The 16188-nt window shown below is 50.1% G+C and overlaps 1 protein-coding gene across 2 annotated transcripts in view; it reads left to right on the top strand.

The window, feature by feature from the left end:
- The window catches only part of LOC134347274 (receptor-type tyrosine-protein phosphatase alpha-like), a 192945-nt gene that overhangs the window by 175378 nt on the left and 1379 nt on the right, over nucleotides 1-16188 (top strand). Inside the window, exons 24-27 of one of the 2 annotated variants that reach the window (XM_063049659.1) lie at nucleotides 1219-1370; nucleotides 1633-1768; nucleotides 3909-4084; nucleotides 7988-8105. In XM_063049659.1, coding sequence (XP_062905729.1) covers nucleotides 1219-1370; nucleotides 1633-1768; nucleotides 3909-4037 — 417 coding nt within the window. In that variant the 3' untranslated portion in view covers nucleotides 4038-4084; nucleotides 7988-8105. Of the gene's footprint in view, nucleotides 1-1218; nucleotides 1371-1632; nucleotides 1769-3908; nucleotides 4085-7987; nucleotides 8106-16188 lie in introns of those variants that run through there. The other variant, XM_063049658.1, reaches the window with a different exon arrangement.

The following is a 16188-nucleotide window of genomic DNA, read 5'->3' on the forward strand; positions in this document are numbered from 1 at the left end:
CCCCTCTCCCCTCCCCCTCCCCCTCCCCTCTCCCTCTCCCCTCTCCCTCTCCCCTCACCCCTCTCCCCTCTCCCCTCTCCCCTCCCCCTCCCCTCACCCCTCACCCCTCACCCCTCTCCCCTCTTCCCTCTTCCCTCTTCCCTCTCCCCTCACCCCCTCCCCTCTCCCCTCTCCCTTCTCTCCTCTCCCCTCTCCCCTGACCACCCCTCTCCCCTCTCCCCTCTCCCCTCAGCCCTCTCCCCTCACCCCTCACCGCTCACCCCTCTCCCCTCTCCCCTCACCCCTCTCCCCTCACCCCCTCACCCCTCCCCTCTCCCCTCACCTCTCCCCCCTCCCCTCTCTCCTCTCCCCTGACCTCCCCTCTCCCCTCTCCCCTCCCCCTCCCCCTACCCTCACCCCTCTCCCCTCACCCCTCTCCCCTCTCCCCTCTCCCCTCACCCTCACCCCTCTTCCCTCACCCCTCACCCCTCACCTCTCACCTCTCCCCTCTCCCCTCTCCCTTCTCCCCTCTCCCCTCACCCCTCTCTCCTCACCCTCCCCTCTCCCCTCACCCCTCTCCCCTCACCCCTCACCCCTCACCCCTCTCCCCTCTCCCCTCTCCCCCTCCCCTCTCCCCTCACCCTCACCCCTCACCCTTCTCCCCTCTCCCCTCTCCCCTCTCCCCTCAACCCTCTCCCCTCTCCCCTCTCCCCTCACCCTCGCCCCTCTCCCCTCATCCCTCACCCCTCACCTCTCACCTCTCCCCTCTCCCTTCTCCCCTCTCCCCTCACCCCTCTCCCCTCACCCTCCCCTCTCCCCTCCCCTCTCCCCTCTCCCCTCACCCCTCCCCTCTCCCCTCTCCCCTCCCCTCTCCCCTCACCCCTCTCCCCTCTCCCCTCTCCCCCTCTCCCCCTCTCCCCTCAACCCTCTCCCCTCTCCCCTCTCCCCTCACCCCTCACCCCTCACCCCTCTCCCCTCTCTCCCCTCTCCCCTCTCTCCCCTCACCCCTCTCCCCTCTCCCCTCACACCGGGAGCACACCTGACCCAGGGGCAGGGTAGGAATGCATCGGGGAAGGGAGCAGAGTGAGGTAGTGAGGACACGGTGAACACAGCCTGTGAGTGTTTGGAATTCCTGGTCCAGAGGTGTATGGTTCGGAGTGGGAAGGGCCGGACATGGGTGGGGTCAGGGCTTTTGGCAGCACAGGGGTTGATGGCCAACTGTCTGGTGTTGTGTTTCAGAAGTCTGCGCATGAAGTCAAAGTTCTACAGCTAAACAGCTGGCCAATGGGAGAGTCCGTCCCACGATCCCCACAACCAATCATCAACATTGACCAGCGAGTACAGACATGGCAGAAACAAGGGCAGCTGTCCCCAGTGGTTGTCACCTGCTGGTGAGTCAGAGAAGTCCTGATCCCTGTTCACAAACCCTGCCTCAGCCCAGCGCTGACTCCTGAACACATGATACGCCACCTCCAGAACCTGCGGCTGAACATGATCCTGACTCTGAAACAGAACCCTCCTCTGCATGGGCCCAAAACCACATCCCTGCTCGCCCCTGGAACTGACGGACACACGCACGCGGGACGGCCTGGGTGGTGGGTTGTACTGGGCTGCCGTGTCGGTTGAACCAATTACCGAAGCCTCTTGTTGCAGGGATGGAGCCAGCCGCTGTGGTCTTTACTGCACCGTCAGCAATATTTGTCAGCAAATCCGGCAGTTCCAGTTGGTCGATGTCTTCCATTGCGCGAAGACCACCCGCAGCAGCCGGCCCCAGGCCGTCATCAGTCTGGTAGGTCCTGGAGGAAGCCCCCGAGGGCTGTCCGTTGTCTGTGTGTTTGGAGCTGATGGTCGGCCCGTCCTGTTTTCTCGGAGACACAGGACTGCAGATGTTACCTGGAGCTGCAAACTGCTGAGTGACCTCAGCTGGCTGCGAGTGGGAGGTCTGTGCAGGACTGAGGGAAGATGGTCAGTGTGGACCGAGCGAGGGATGTAGCAGTTAGCACAATGCTATTACAGCTCAGAGCAACAGAGTTCAATTCCAGCATTCCCTGTAAGTTCAGTAGGTACGTTTAATGTCAGAGAAATGTATACAATATACATCCTGAAATTCTTTTTCTTTGCAAACATCCACAGATACAGAGGAGTGCCCCAAAAAATGAATGACAGTTAAATGTTAGAACCTCAAAGCCTCACCCCTCCCACACAAAAGCAGCAGCAAAGCAACGACCCCCCCCTCCCCACCAGCAAAAAGCATCGGCACTCCCACTGAGCACTCAAGCGTGCAGCAAAGCATCCATAAAGACACAGACTTGCAGTACCCCAAAGACTACTCGTTCACCCGGTATTCGACATACCACAGGCGCGCGCGCGCTCTCTCTCTCTCTCTCTCTCTCTCTCTCTCTCTCTCTCTCTCTCTCTCTCTCTCCCTCTCCCTCTCCCTCTCCCTCTCCCTCTCTCCCTCCCTCTCTCCCTCTCCCTCTCTCCCTCTCTCTCTCCCTCCCCTCTCTCTCTCTCTCTCTCTCCCCCTCTCCCTCTCCCTCTCCCTCTCCCTTTGCCTCTCCCTCTCCCTAAAAAGAGGTGTCCCCGTTTCACAGCGAGAGGGGAGACATAACAAACAACTCACTGATTTATGATGTTAAAAGTCTGTTGCATCGCTTTTCCCGAGCTCTGCACCCAGAGAGCTCAGGCCTCTGGCACACAGACAGCAGCTAACCCACTGCTCTCGGTGCTCCGTGTTCAGTCAGCGGCACGTCAGCCCGTCTCCAGAGCCACGAAATCCGGCACCCTGAAAGCACGTTCACCTTCCAGGCCACGTCCTTGGAATATCAGAAAGCGGCCGGTCGTGAGGCCCTGAGAGCGGATCCCATTCCCGCAAAGAAGCGCAGTCAGAGTGTAACTCCAGCTCAGGGTCTTCAAAAGAACCTCGAAAAAGGAAGAAGAGAGAGATTAAAGATAGAAACAGAGCTGCTTCCGAAGATGCAAGCAAAGGAGTGGCCATTTAGCGCCATCTTGACTTTGCTCCGCCCTCCGATTCCTCTGTTTGTATGTCCTCTGTCTGACCACGTGGGTTTCCTCCGGTTGCTCGGGTTCCCTCCCACAATCCAAAGAGAAAACTGGTTAACAGGTTAGCTAGCCACTGAAGTTGTTCTGTGACTATGCTAGGATTAAATAGGTGGGTTGCTGGGCGCTGAGACTCGTTGAGCCCGAATGGCCTGTAACACTCTGTATCTGTAAATAACAAAGAAAACGAGCCAAGCGGCAGGTGGGACAGATGGGACAGGTGGGGCAGATGGGACAGGTGGGACAGGTGGGGCAGGTGGGACAGATGGGACAGGTGGGACAGATGGGACAGGTGGGGCAGGTGGGACAGGTGGGGCAGGTGGGACAGGTGGGACAGATGGGACAGGTGGGGCAGGTGGGACAGGTGGGACAGGTGGAACAGGTGGGGCAGATGGGACAGGTGGGGCAGGTGGGACAGATGGGACAGGTGGGACAGATGGGGCAGGTGGGACAGATGGGACAGGTGGGACAGGTGGGGCAGATGGGACAGATGGGACAGGTGGGGCAGGTGGGACAGGTGGGACAAATGGGACAGGTGGGACAGGTGGGACAGATGGGACAGATGGGACAGGTGGGGCAGATGGGACAGGTGGGACAGGTGGGACAGGTGGGACAAATGGGACAGGTGGGGCAGGTGGGACAGGTGGGGCAGCTACAGGAGGGTACAGACAGGCTGCACGTGATTAGTGCAACCGAACGGAGTGAGGGGCAGATGAGTCTGTGCGGAAGGAAGATGAGCCCAGATAACAGGAAAGAGGATGGAGCAGATGACCTGGGGAGGGAGACCCTGTGTGGACTGCTGGGACGGGTTGTGCTGCTGTAGTGGTATCTAACTGCTCTCACCTCTTCTTCCCCCCACCCCACCCCAGGATCAGTACAGCTTCTGTTACCAGGTGGCACAGGCTTACCTGGAGAAGGACAGGCACGCTGCCAGTGCAGACAATGGAGCAGCTGGGGGTCCCGCCATCATAGACCAGGACATTGAGGATATGCTCTGAGCCGTGCCACTCCCCTATGCTTATCCTTCACAGAATGACCAGTGATGGTCAGTGAGAGGGTGTTCATTATCACACTCCACCTCGTCACTCCACACCCGTCACTCAGTACAACCCACCTCGTCACTCCACACCCCGTCACTCAGTACAACCCACCTCGTCACTCCACACCCCGTCACTCAGTACAACCCACCTCGTCACTCCACACTCCACCTCGTCACTCCACACCCCGTCACTCAGTACAACCCACCTCGTCACTCCACACTCCACCTCGTCACTCCACACCCCGTCACTCAGTACAACCCTCCCCGTCACACCCCACCTCGTCACTCCACACCCGTCACACCCCACCTCGTCACTCCACACCCCATCACTCAGTACCACCCTCCCTGTCACACCCCACCTCATCACTCCACACCCGTCACTCAGTACAACCCTCCCTGTCACACTCCACCTTGTCACTCCACATTCCACCTCGTCACTCCACACCTGTCACTCAGTACAACCCTCCCTGTCACACCCCACCTCGTCACTCCACACCTGTCACTCAGTACAACCCTCCCCGTCACACCCCACCTCGTCACTCCACACCCTGTCACTCAGTACAACCCTCCCCATCACACCCCACCTCGTCACTCCACACCCGTCACTCAGTACAACCCTCCCCGTCACACTCCACCTCGTCACTCCACACTCCACCTCGTCACTCAGTACAACCCTCCCCGTCACACCCCACCTCGTCACTCCACACCCGTCACTCAGTACAACCCTCCCCGTCACACCCCACCTCGTCACTCCACACCCCGTCACTCAGTACAACCCTCCCCGTCACACTCCACCTTGTCACTCCACACTCCACCTCGTCACTCCACACCCGTCACTCAGTACAACCCTCCCCATCACACCCCACCTCGTCACTCCACACCCGTCACTCAGTACAACCCTCCCTGTCACACTCCACCTCGTTACTCCACACTCCACCTCGTCACTCCACACCAGTCACTCAGTACAACCCTCCCCGTCACACTCCACCTCGTCACTCCACATCACTCCTCATCACTCGGCTCTCCCTTGTCCACCCTGCTTGTTACTTCCTCAAAGAACTCCAACAGATTTGTCAGGCAAGATTTCCCTTTACAGAAACTATGCTGACTTTGACTTATTTTATCATTCGACTCCAAGTACCCTGAAACCTCATCCTTAATAATAGACTCCAACACTTTCCCAACCACTGAGATTAGACTAACTGGCCTATAATTTCCTTTCTTTTGCCTTCCTCCCTTCATAAAGAGTGGAGTGGTTCTTGAAAGATCATGACCAATGCATCCATCATCTCTTCAGCAACCTCTCTCAGGACTTTGGGATGTTGTCCATCTAGTTCAGGTGACTTGTTCACCTTAAGACCTTTGAGTTTGTCTCACATTTTTTCCATTGTAATAGCAATAGCACTCACTCCTGGGCCTCTGGCACACTGCTAGTGTCTTCCACAGTAAAGACAGATGCAAAGTACCCATTAAGTTCATATGTCATTTCTTTGTCTCCCCTCCCCACCTCTCCATTACTACCTCACCAGCATCATTTTCCAGTGGTCCAATATCAATTCTCACCTCCCTTTATATAACTGAAAAAACTTTTAGTATCCTGCTTTATATTATTGGCTAATTAGTACTCATATTTCATCTTTTCCCTTCTTATGGCTTTTTAGTTGCTTTCTGTTGGATTTTAAAAGCTCTCCAATCATCCAAATTCCCACTCACTTTTGCTACCTTATATGCCCTTCCCTTGGCTTTTATTGCAGTTCTTAACTTCCTTTGACAGCCATATTTGTCTACCCCTGCCACTTGAAAACTTCTTCCTCTGTGGGACATATCTATCCTGTACCTTGTGAGCTATTCCCAGAAATTTCATCCATCTCTGCTCTGCCTTCATCCCCGCCAGTATCCTCCTCCAATCCACCCGGGCAAGCTAGTTCTAGTAGTCTTGAAATAAATACTAACATCGCATTTGTCTTTGTCACCACTGACTCAACCTGTAAATTAACCTTTAGGGAATTCTACACAAGGATTCCCAAGTCCCTTTGCACATCAGTTATTTGAATATTCTTTCCATTTAGAAAGTAGTCAATCCTTTCATTTCTTCTACCAAAGTACTTGCTGACACTGTATTCCATCTGACACTTCTTTGCCCATTCTCCTAAACTGTCTGTCCTTCTGTAGCCTCTCCACTTCCTCAAAACTACATGCCCCTCCACCTATCTTCATATCGTCTGCAAATTTGGTCACAAAGCCGTCAATTCTGTCAACCAAACCATTGATATATAACATAAAAAGAATCAGTCCCAACACAGACCCCTTTGGAACACCACTAGTCACCGGCAGCCAATCAGAAAAGGTCCTTTTTATTCCCACTCTTTGTCTCTCTATCCATGCTACTATCTTTTCTGTAATACCATGGACTCTTAATCTGTTAAGAAGCCTCATGTGTAGTACATTGTCAAAGGCCTTCTGAAAATCCAAGTACACAACATCCATTAATTCTCATTTGCCTGTCCTGCTTGATATTTCTTCAAAGAATTCCAACAGATTTGTCAAGCAAGATCTTCTCTTTATAAAACCATGCTGACTATGATCTTTTTTATTATGTGCTTCCAAGTACCCCAAAACCACATCCTTAACAATTGACTCCAACATCTTCCCAACCACTGGAATCAGACTAACTGGCCTGTAGTTTCCTTTCTTCTGCCTCTCTCCCTTCTTGAAGAGTAGAGTGACATTTATAGTTTTCCATACCTCCGGAATCATTCCAGAAAAAATTAATTCTTGAAAGACCATTACTAATGCCTCCAAAATCTTTTCACAGCCACCTCTTCAGAATTCTGAGGTGTAGGACATCTGGTCCAGGTATCTACCTCCAGAACTTTCAGTTCCCCAATAACCTTATCCCTAGTAATGGCAATATCACACACTTCTGGCCCGACGCTCTGGAACTTCACCAAACTGCTAGTGTCTTCCACAGTGGAGACTTGACGCAAAATACTAATTAAGTTTGTATGCCATTACGAACACCAATGATCCAATATCTACTCTTGCCTCTTTTACAACTTCTGGTATGTTATTTAGCAGCTTACTTTTGGTATGCTAGCTTACTTTTGCATTCGATCTTTTCCTCCTTTATGACTTTTTTAGTTGCCTTCTGTTAGCTTCTAAAAGTTTCCCAGTCCACCAACTTTCCATTAATCTTTGCTCTATTATATGTCCTCTCTTTGGTTTTTATGTTGGCTTTGACTTCTCTTGTTAGCCATGGTTGTGCCATCTTGCCCTTAAAATACTTCTTCCTTTTTGGAATGTACCTATCTTGTGCCTTCCATATTGCTCCCAGAAATTCCAACCATTGCAGCTCTGCTGTCATCTCTGCCTATATTCTTTTCCAGTCAATTCTGGCCAGCACTTCTCTCATGCCTCTGTAATTCCCTTCACTCCACTGTAATACTGATACATCTGAGTTTAGCTTCTCCTTCTCAAATTTCAGGGTGAATTATGATCACTTGCCCTGAAGGGTTCCTGTACCTTAAGCTCTCTAGTTAATTGTGGTTCATTGCACAACACCCAATCCAGAATAGCTGATCCCCTAGTGAGCTCGACCATGAGCTGCTCTAAAAAGCCATCTCGTAGGCACTTTAGAAATTCTCCCTCCTGGAATCCAGCACCAACCTAGTTTTCCCAATCTACCTGCGTATTGAAATTCCCCACCACTATTGTAATATTGCCCTTTTGGCATGCAGTTTCTGTCTCGCGTTATAATTTGTAGACCACATACTGTTTGGGGGTCTGTATACAACTCCCATCAGGGTCTTTTTACACTTGCAGTTCCATAGCTCTATCCACAATGATTCAACACCTTCCAACCCTATGTCACCTCTTTCTAATGATTTGATTTCATTTTTTTACCAACAGAACCACGCCGCTCCATCTGCCTTCTTGAGTATCCTTTTGATACAGTGTGCATCCTTGGATGTTAAGCTTCCAGTTGCAATCTTCTTTCAGCCAGGACTCAGTGATGCCCATGATATCATACCTGCCAATCTGCAACTATGCTGCAAGTTCATCTACCTTATTCCGTATACTGCCCACGTTCAAATATCACATCTTCAGTCCTGTATTCACCCTTTCTAATTTTGTCCGCCCTTTATAATGCAACTCATGCTGTTAACATAGAAATCTACAGCACATTACAGGCCCTTCAGCCCACAATGTTGTGCTGACCATGTAACCTTCTCTAGAAACCGCCTAGAATTTCCTTAATGCATAGCCCTCTATTTTCCTAAGCTCCATATAACTATCTCTAGTTAAGAGTCTTTAATTTTGCCCTGTCATCAGCCTCTCCAATGTGTAGGAATCTCATTACACATCACCTCTGTTTGTGAACCAACTACCTCATCCTCAGAACTATCACTCCAGTTCCCACCTCCTGCCAGATTAGTTTAAACCCTCCCAAACAGCATAGCAAACCTGTCGTGAGGATACTGGATACTGGTCCCCTTGGTTTAAGGTGTAACCCCCCCCCCCCTTTTGTACAGGTCACACCTTCCCCGGAAGAGAGCCCAACGATCCAGAAATCTGAACCGCTGCCCCCTTACACACGCATTCACTGCCAAATTTTCCTATTCTTACCCTGACTGATGCATTCCCTTTGTTCTACATATCCTCCCGGCAACTGGTTCTCCCCCCTTCCCTCTCCCCACCGACTGATCTGAAATAGAAACATGAACCGATTTCCCCCTGCACACAGACATCCCGGCAACTGGAATCTGCTTGATCTCCCTTTCTCATTACCGAGTGACCAGAGACATGAATCGATTCCCCCTGCACACGGACATCCCGGCAACTGGTTCTCCCCTCTCCCCTCTCCTCACCGACTGATCTGAACCAGAGACATGAACCGATTCCCCCTGCACACAGACATCCCGGCAACTGGAAACTCCTTGATCTCCCGTTCTCATTACCGAGTGACCAGAGACATGAACCGATTCCCCCTGCACACAGACATCCCGGCAACTGGAAACTCCTTGATCTCCCGTTCTCATTACCGAGTGACCAGAGACATGAACCGAGTCCCCCTGCACACAGACATCCCGGCAACTGGAAACTGCTTGATCTCCCGTTCTCATTACCGAGTGACCAGAGACATGAACCGATTCCCCCTGCACACAGACATCCCGGCAACTGGAAACTGCTTGATCTCCCGTTCTCATTACCCAGTGACCGGAAACATGAACCAATTCCCCCTGCACACAGCCTACCCTGATGTGTCTTCCTACCACAAAACGTTTTTATTCCAGGTTTTCACCATCAGCAGTTCTTCAATGTTCAATCTTTCAAACTAATGACCTGTGACTTTGCGATTACTATTTAAATCTGTTTAATTACATTTAAATGTATAAGAAAATAAAATTACAGATTAATGCTTCTACATAATTAAGTCTCGCAATAACTATCATCAACAAATCCCACTGGACCACTGTTACACCACCATCAAGGGTGCTTACCGTGCTATCCCAATTCCACATTTTGGAAAGTCTGGTCGCCTGGCTGTACTTACCTCTATCTATGGTGATGAAGTGCTTTCAGAGGTTGGTTATGACTAGAATCAACTCCTGCTCAGCAAGGACAGCAATTTGCCGATCACTACAATAGGTCTACAGTGGCTGCAATCTCATCGGCTCTTCGCGTGGCCTTGGATCACCTGGACAAAACAAATACCTCTGTCAGGATGCTGTTTATTGACTGCAGCTCAGTGTTTTACACCATCGTTCCTACAATTCTGGTCAAAAAGCACCAGAGGGATCTTGGGGTCCGAGTCCATAGGACGCTCAAAGCAGCTGCACGGGTTGACTCTGTGGTTAAGAAGGCGTATCGGCCTTCATCAATCGTGGAATTGAGTTTAGGAGCCGAGAGGTAATGTTGCAGCTATATAGGACCCTGGTCAGACCCCACTTGGAGTACTGTGCTCAGTTCTGGTCGCGAGGAGAAGATGGCAGTGCAACGCTCTCTGGTGAAATGATATCGTATCTGTTAAATAGGGGCCGTGGACAATTCTGATTTGATGAAGACAGATGTGAGAAGCAGAGGAACATCTGGAGAAATTTCTGAAATGCCTGGTTTTGCTGCCGTTGTAACTGTGCGATCAAGAATCTCCGGAGGGAAGGCCCCAAAATTCCCGGCTTTGCCTGCTGCTGGCGACCGAGGTTGAGGTCGAAGCGTTCAGATAGAGATGGTGCTCGGTACTCGGTGTCGGAGGGCTGATCAGAGCTCGAAGTTTTCGGACGATTCAGAGTCGGACTGTGGACAGGCATGGCAGGGAGAGTTTTCTTCCTTCTCCCCTCTGTGTGAGATGTGGAACATTTGAGAGACTTTGAACTTTTTACTGTGCCATGGCCTGTTCTTCATCAAGTTATGGTATTGTTGCACTGTTGTAGCTATAACTATGTAACTGGAAAGCGGCCAGTGAAGGAGTGGAGCTTTGGGGCTTTGACTCGAGAGGCCTCGATGAGAAGAGGCGGAGGACAAGCTAGCTCGCAGTTAGTTCTTACAATGTCTCCCGAGACGGTGATGTGCCTCTCATGTGAGATGTGGCAGTCTTGGGGGAACTCCCCTCTCCCGCAGAGTCACATCTGCCAGAAGTGCATACGGCTGGGCGATCTGGAAGACTGTGTAAGGAATCTGGAGCAGCAGCTGAATGACCTTCGACTCATAAGGGAGAATGAGGCAGTCATAGATGGGAGCTACAGGGAGGTAGTCACACCACAGCTGTCGGAAGCAGGTCGTTGGGTGACAGTCAGAGGGGGGAAAGTGAAGGTGAGCAGACAGGTAGTGCAGAGCACCCCTGTAGCCATTCCCCTGAATAATAAGTTTACCGTCCTGGATACTGTTGGCGGGGACGACTGACCAGGTGTGAGCCACGGTGGCAGTGCCTCCGGCACTGAGTCTGACCCTGTGGTGCAGAAGGGTGGGACGGAGAAGAGGAGAGCTGTCGTCATTGGAGACTCTATAGTCAGGGGAGCAGACAGGAGATTTTGTGGACGTGAGAAGGACACCCGCATGGTTTGTTGCCTCCCGGGTGCCAGGGTCCGGGATGTCTCTGACCGGGTGCACAACATCCTGGTACGAGAGGGAAAGCAACCAGAAGTCGTGATACATGTTGGGACCAACGACATAGGCAGGAAGAGGGATGAGGTCCTGAAGTATGAGTTTCGGGAACTAGGCAGAAGACTGAAGAACAGGACCTTAAGGGTAGCATTCTCAGGATTGCTGCCAGTCCCTCGTGACAGTGATGGTAAGAATTGGAGGAGATGGCAGTTGAATGCGTGGCTGAGGAGTTGGTGCAGGGAGCAGAGTTTTAGATTTTTAGATCATTGGGATCTCTTCTGGGGAAGGTGGGACCTGTACAGATTGGATGGGTTGCACCTGAACTCAAGGGGGAGTAATATCCTTGCAGGTAGGTTTGCTAGCATGGTTCGAGAGGGCTTAAACTAATTTGCAAGGGGGATGGGACCCGGAGCGATAGAGCAGTGAAAGAAGTGCATGGAGTAAAGCCACATCTAACATACAGAGAGGCTTTGAGGAAAGAGAAGCAGAATAAACGGTGTAAAGACAGTAAGGTAGAAGGGCTGAAATGTGTGTACCTCAATGCAAGAAGCATCAGGAGCAAAGGTGATGAACTGAGAGCTTGGATACATACATAGAATTATGATGTAGTGGCCATTACAGAGACTTGGCTGGCATCAGCGCAGGAATGGATTCTCAATATTCCTGAATTTCAGTGCTTTAAAAGGGATAGAGAGGGGAGAAAAGGGAGGAGGGGTGGCATTACTGGTCAGGGATACTATTACAGCTACAGAAAGGGTGGGTAATGTAGCAGGATCCTCCTTTCAGTCAATATGGGTGGAAGTCAGGAACAGGAAGGGAGCAGTTACTCTATAGGGACTATTCTATAGGCCCACTGGTAGCAGCAGAGATACCAAGGAGCAGATTGGGAGGCAGATTTTGGAAAGGTGCAAAAATAGAAGGGTTGTTATCATGGGTGACTTTAACTTCCCTCATATTGATTGGCACCTTATTAGTTCCAAGGGTTTAGATGGGACAGAGTTTGTTAAGTGTGTCCAGGACGGATTCCTGTCACAGTATGTGGACAGGCCGACCAGGGGGAATGCCATACTAGATCTAGTACTAGATAATGAACCGGGTCAGGCCACAGATCTCTCAGTGGGTGAGCATCTGGGGGACAGTGACCACCGCTCCCTGGCCTTTAGCATTATCATGGAAAAGGATAGAATCAGAGAGGACAGGAAAATTTTTAATCGGGGAAAGGCAAATTATGAGGCTACAAGGCTAGAACTTGCGGGTGTGAATTGGGATGATGTTTTTGCAGGGAAATGTACTATGGACATGTGGTCGATGTTTAGAGATCTCTTGCAGGATGTTAGGGATAAATTTGTCCCAGTGAGGAAGATAAAGAATGGTAGGGTGAAGGAACCATGGGTGACAAGTGAGGTGGAAAATCTAGTCAGGAGGAAGAAGGCAGCATACATGAGGTTTAGGAAGCAAGGATCAGATGGGTCTATTGAGGAATATAGGGAAACAAGAAAGGAGCTTAAGAAGGGGCTGAGAAGAGCAAGAAGGGGGCATGACAAGGCCTTGGCGAGTAGGGTAAAGGAAAACCCCAAGGCATTCTTCAATTATGTGAAGAAAAAAAGGATGACAGGAGTGAAGGTAGGACCAATTAGAGATAAAGGTGGGAAGATGTGCCTGGAGGCTGTGGAAGGGAGCGAGGTCCTCTCTTCAGTATTCATCAATGAGAGGGAACTTGATGATGGTGAGGACAATATGAGTGAGGTTGATGTTCTGGAGCATGTTGATATTAAAGGAGGGGAGGTGTTGGAGTTGTTAAAATACATTAGGACAGATAAGTCCCCGGGGCCTGACGGAATATTCCCCAGGTTACTCCACGAGGCGAGAGAAGAGATTGCTGAGCCTCTGGCTAGGATCTTTATGTCCTCGTTGTCCACGGGAATGGTACCGGAGGATTGGAGGGAGGTGAATGTTGTTCCCTTGTTCAAAAAAGGTAGTAGGGATAGTCCGGGTAACTATAGACCAGTGAGCCTTACGGCTGTGGTGGGAAAGCTATTGGAAAAAATTCTTACAGATAGGATCTATAGGCACTTAGAGAATCATGGTCTGATCAGGGACAGTCAGCATGGCTTTGTGAAGGGCAGATCATGTCTAACAAGCCTGATAGAGTTCTTTGAGGAGGTGACCAGGCATATAGATGAGGGTAGTGCAGTGGGTGAGATCTATGTGGATTTTAGTAAAGGCATTTGACAAGGTTCCACATGGTAGGCTTATTCAGAAAGTTAGAAGGCATGGGATCCAGGGAAGTTTGGCCAGGTGGATTCAGAATTGGCTTGCCTGCAGAAGGCAGAGGGTGGTGGTGGAGGGAGTACATTCAGATTGGAGGATTGTGACTAGTGGTGTCCCACAAGGATCTGTTCTGGGACCTCTACTTTTCATGATTTTTATTAACGACCTGGATGATGGGGTAGAAGGGTGTGTTGGCAAGTTTGCAGATGACACAAAGGTTGGTGGTGTTGTAGATAGTGTAGAGGATTGTCAAAGATTGCAGAGAGACATTGATAGGATGCAGAAGTGGGCTGAGAAGTGGCAGATGGAGTTCAACCTGGAGAAGTGTGAGGTGGTACAGTTTGGAAGGACAAACTCCAAGGCAGAGTACAAAGTAAATGGCAGGATACTTGGTAGTGTGGAGGAGCAGAGGGATCTGAGGGTACATGTCTACAGATCCCTGAAAGTTGCCTCACAGTTAGTTAGGGTAGTTAAGAAATCTTATGGAGTGTTAGCTTTCATAAGTCGAGGGATAGAGTTTAAGAGTCGCGATGTAATCATGCAGCTCTACAAAACTCTGGTTTGGCCACACTTGGAGTACTGTGTCCAGTTCTGGTTGCCTCACTATAGGAAGGATGTGGAAGCATTGGAAAGGGTACAGAGGAGATTTACCAGGATGCTGCCTGGTTTAGAAAGTATGCTTTATGATCAGAGATTAAGGGAGCTAGGCCTTTACTCTTTGGAGAGAAGGAGGATGAGAGGAGACATGATAGAGGTGTACAAGATAATAAGAGGAATAGATAGAGTGGATAGCCAGCGCCTCTTCCCCAGGGCACCACTGCTTAATACAAGAGGACATGGCTTTAAGGTAAGGGGTGGGAAGTTCAAGGGGGATATTAGAGGAAGGTTTTTTCTCAGAGAGTGGTTGGTGCGTGGAATGCACTGCCTGAGTCAGTGGTGGAGGCAGATACACTAGTGAAGTTTAAGAGACTACTAGACAGGTATATGGAGGAATCTAAGGTGGGGGCTTATATGGGAGGGAGGGTTTGAGGGTCAGCACAACATTGTGGGCTGAAGGGCCTGTACTGTGCTGTACTATTCTATGTTCTATGTATATGTTATAATTATGAGGTTTTGTTAGTTTTTCAGTCTTGGTCTGTCCTGCATTTCTGTGATATCACACCGGAGGAATATTGTATCATTTCTTAATGCATGCATTACTAAATGACAATAAAAGAGGACTGCGTGTCCTCATAATCTAATCTAATCTAATCACTACAGGAAATATGTGGAAGCCATAGAAAGGGTGCAGAGGAGATTTACAAGGATGTTGTCTGAATTGAGGAGCACACCTTATGAGAATAGGTTGAGTGAACTCGGCCTTTTCTCCCTGGAGCAACGGAGGATGAGAGGTGACCTGATAGAGGTGTATAAGATGATGAGAGGCATTGATCGTGTGGTTAGTCAGAGGCTTTTTCCCAGGGCTGGAATAGTTTCCACAATAGGACACAGGTTTAAGGTGCTGGGGAGTAGGTACAGAAGAGATGTCGGGTAAGTACGTGAGTACGTGGTGAGTGCGTGGAATGGGCTGCTGGCAACGGTGGTGGAAGCAGATACGATAGGGTCTTTTAAGAGACTTTTGGATAGGTACATGGAGCTTAGAAAAATAGAGGGCTATGGGTAACCCTAGTAATTTCTAAGGTAGGAACATGTTCGGCACAACTTTGTGGGCCAAAAGGCCTGTATTGTGCTGTAGGTTTTCTATGTTTCTAACTCAGGCCTCTGTACTTCCCTCTGCAACTGGCCCCTCGTATTCCTAAACGGAAGACCACAATCTGTGCTGATTGGAAATAACCTCTCCACCTCACTGACGATCAACACTGACGCACCTCAGGGGTGTGTGCTTAGCCCACTGATCTACTCTCTCTATACCCATGTCTGTGGCTAAGCACAGCTTAAATGCCATCTATTAATCTGCTGATTGTGGTCTTCTATTTAGGAATAGCAGGGTCCAGTTGCAGTGGGAGGTACAGAGACCCGTGTTCTGGAGCTTTTTGACCAGAATTGTAGGAGCGATGGTGTTCAACGCTGTGCTGTAGTCAATAAACAGCATCCTGACATAGGTTAGGATGTTAGTCCTGACGAAGGGTCTCGGCCTGAAATGTCGACTGCACCTCTTCCTAGAGATGCTGCCTGGCCTGCTGCCTCACCAGCAACTTTGATGTGTGTTGCTTGAATTTCCAGCATCTGCAGAATTCCTGTTGTTTCCTGACATAGATATTTGTTTTCTTCAGGTGATCGAAGGCCACGTGAAGAGTCAATGATAAATCGTGTGTATCTATAAATTTGCTGATGATAAACCATTGTTGGCAGAGAGGTCATACAGGAGTGAGATATGTCAGTTAGTTGCGTGGTTTCGCAGCAACAGTCTTGCACAGCACCCAATTGTTTTACTGTCTGATTGTTGTTCTTCTTCTCCGCTGTGCCTTGTGGCACTTTGGATGGCAAACTTGCCATTTATCTGTTTTTTATGAGGCCAAGTTGCCAGCTCAATGCTCAACCCAGCATGGATGGAAAGCGTGCAAGGAGCTTGGATGAATTATGAGGTCAAGTCTCTTTTAAAGGCTAGAGCTGCGGCTTTTAGGTCCGGGGATACCAGTCGCTACACGGAATCCAGGCATGAACTCTGGAAAGCCATTAAGGGCGCCAAGAGGCAATATCAATAGACAATAGGTGCAGGAGCAGGCCATTCAGCCCTT

This window comes from Mobula hypostoma, chromosome 5 (assembly GCF_963921235.1).
Source record: "Mobula hypostoma chromosome 5, sMobHyp1.1, whole genome shotgun sequence".
Classification (NCBI taxonomy): domain Eukaryota; kingdom Metazoa; phylum Chordata; class Chondrichthyes; order Myliobatiformes; family Myliobatidae; genus Mobula; species Mobula hypostoma.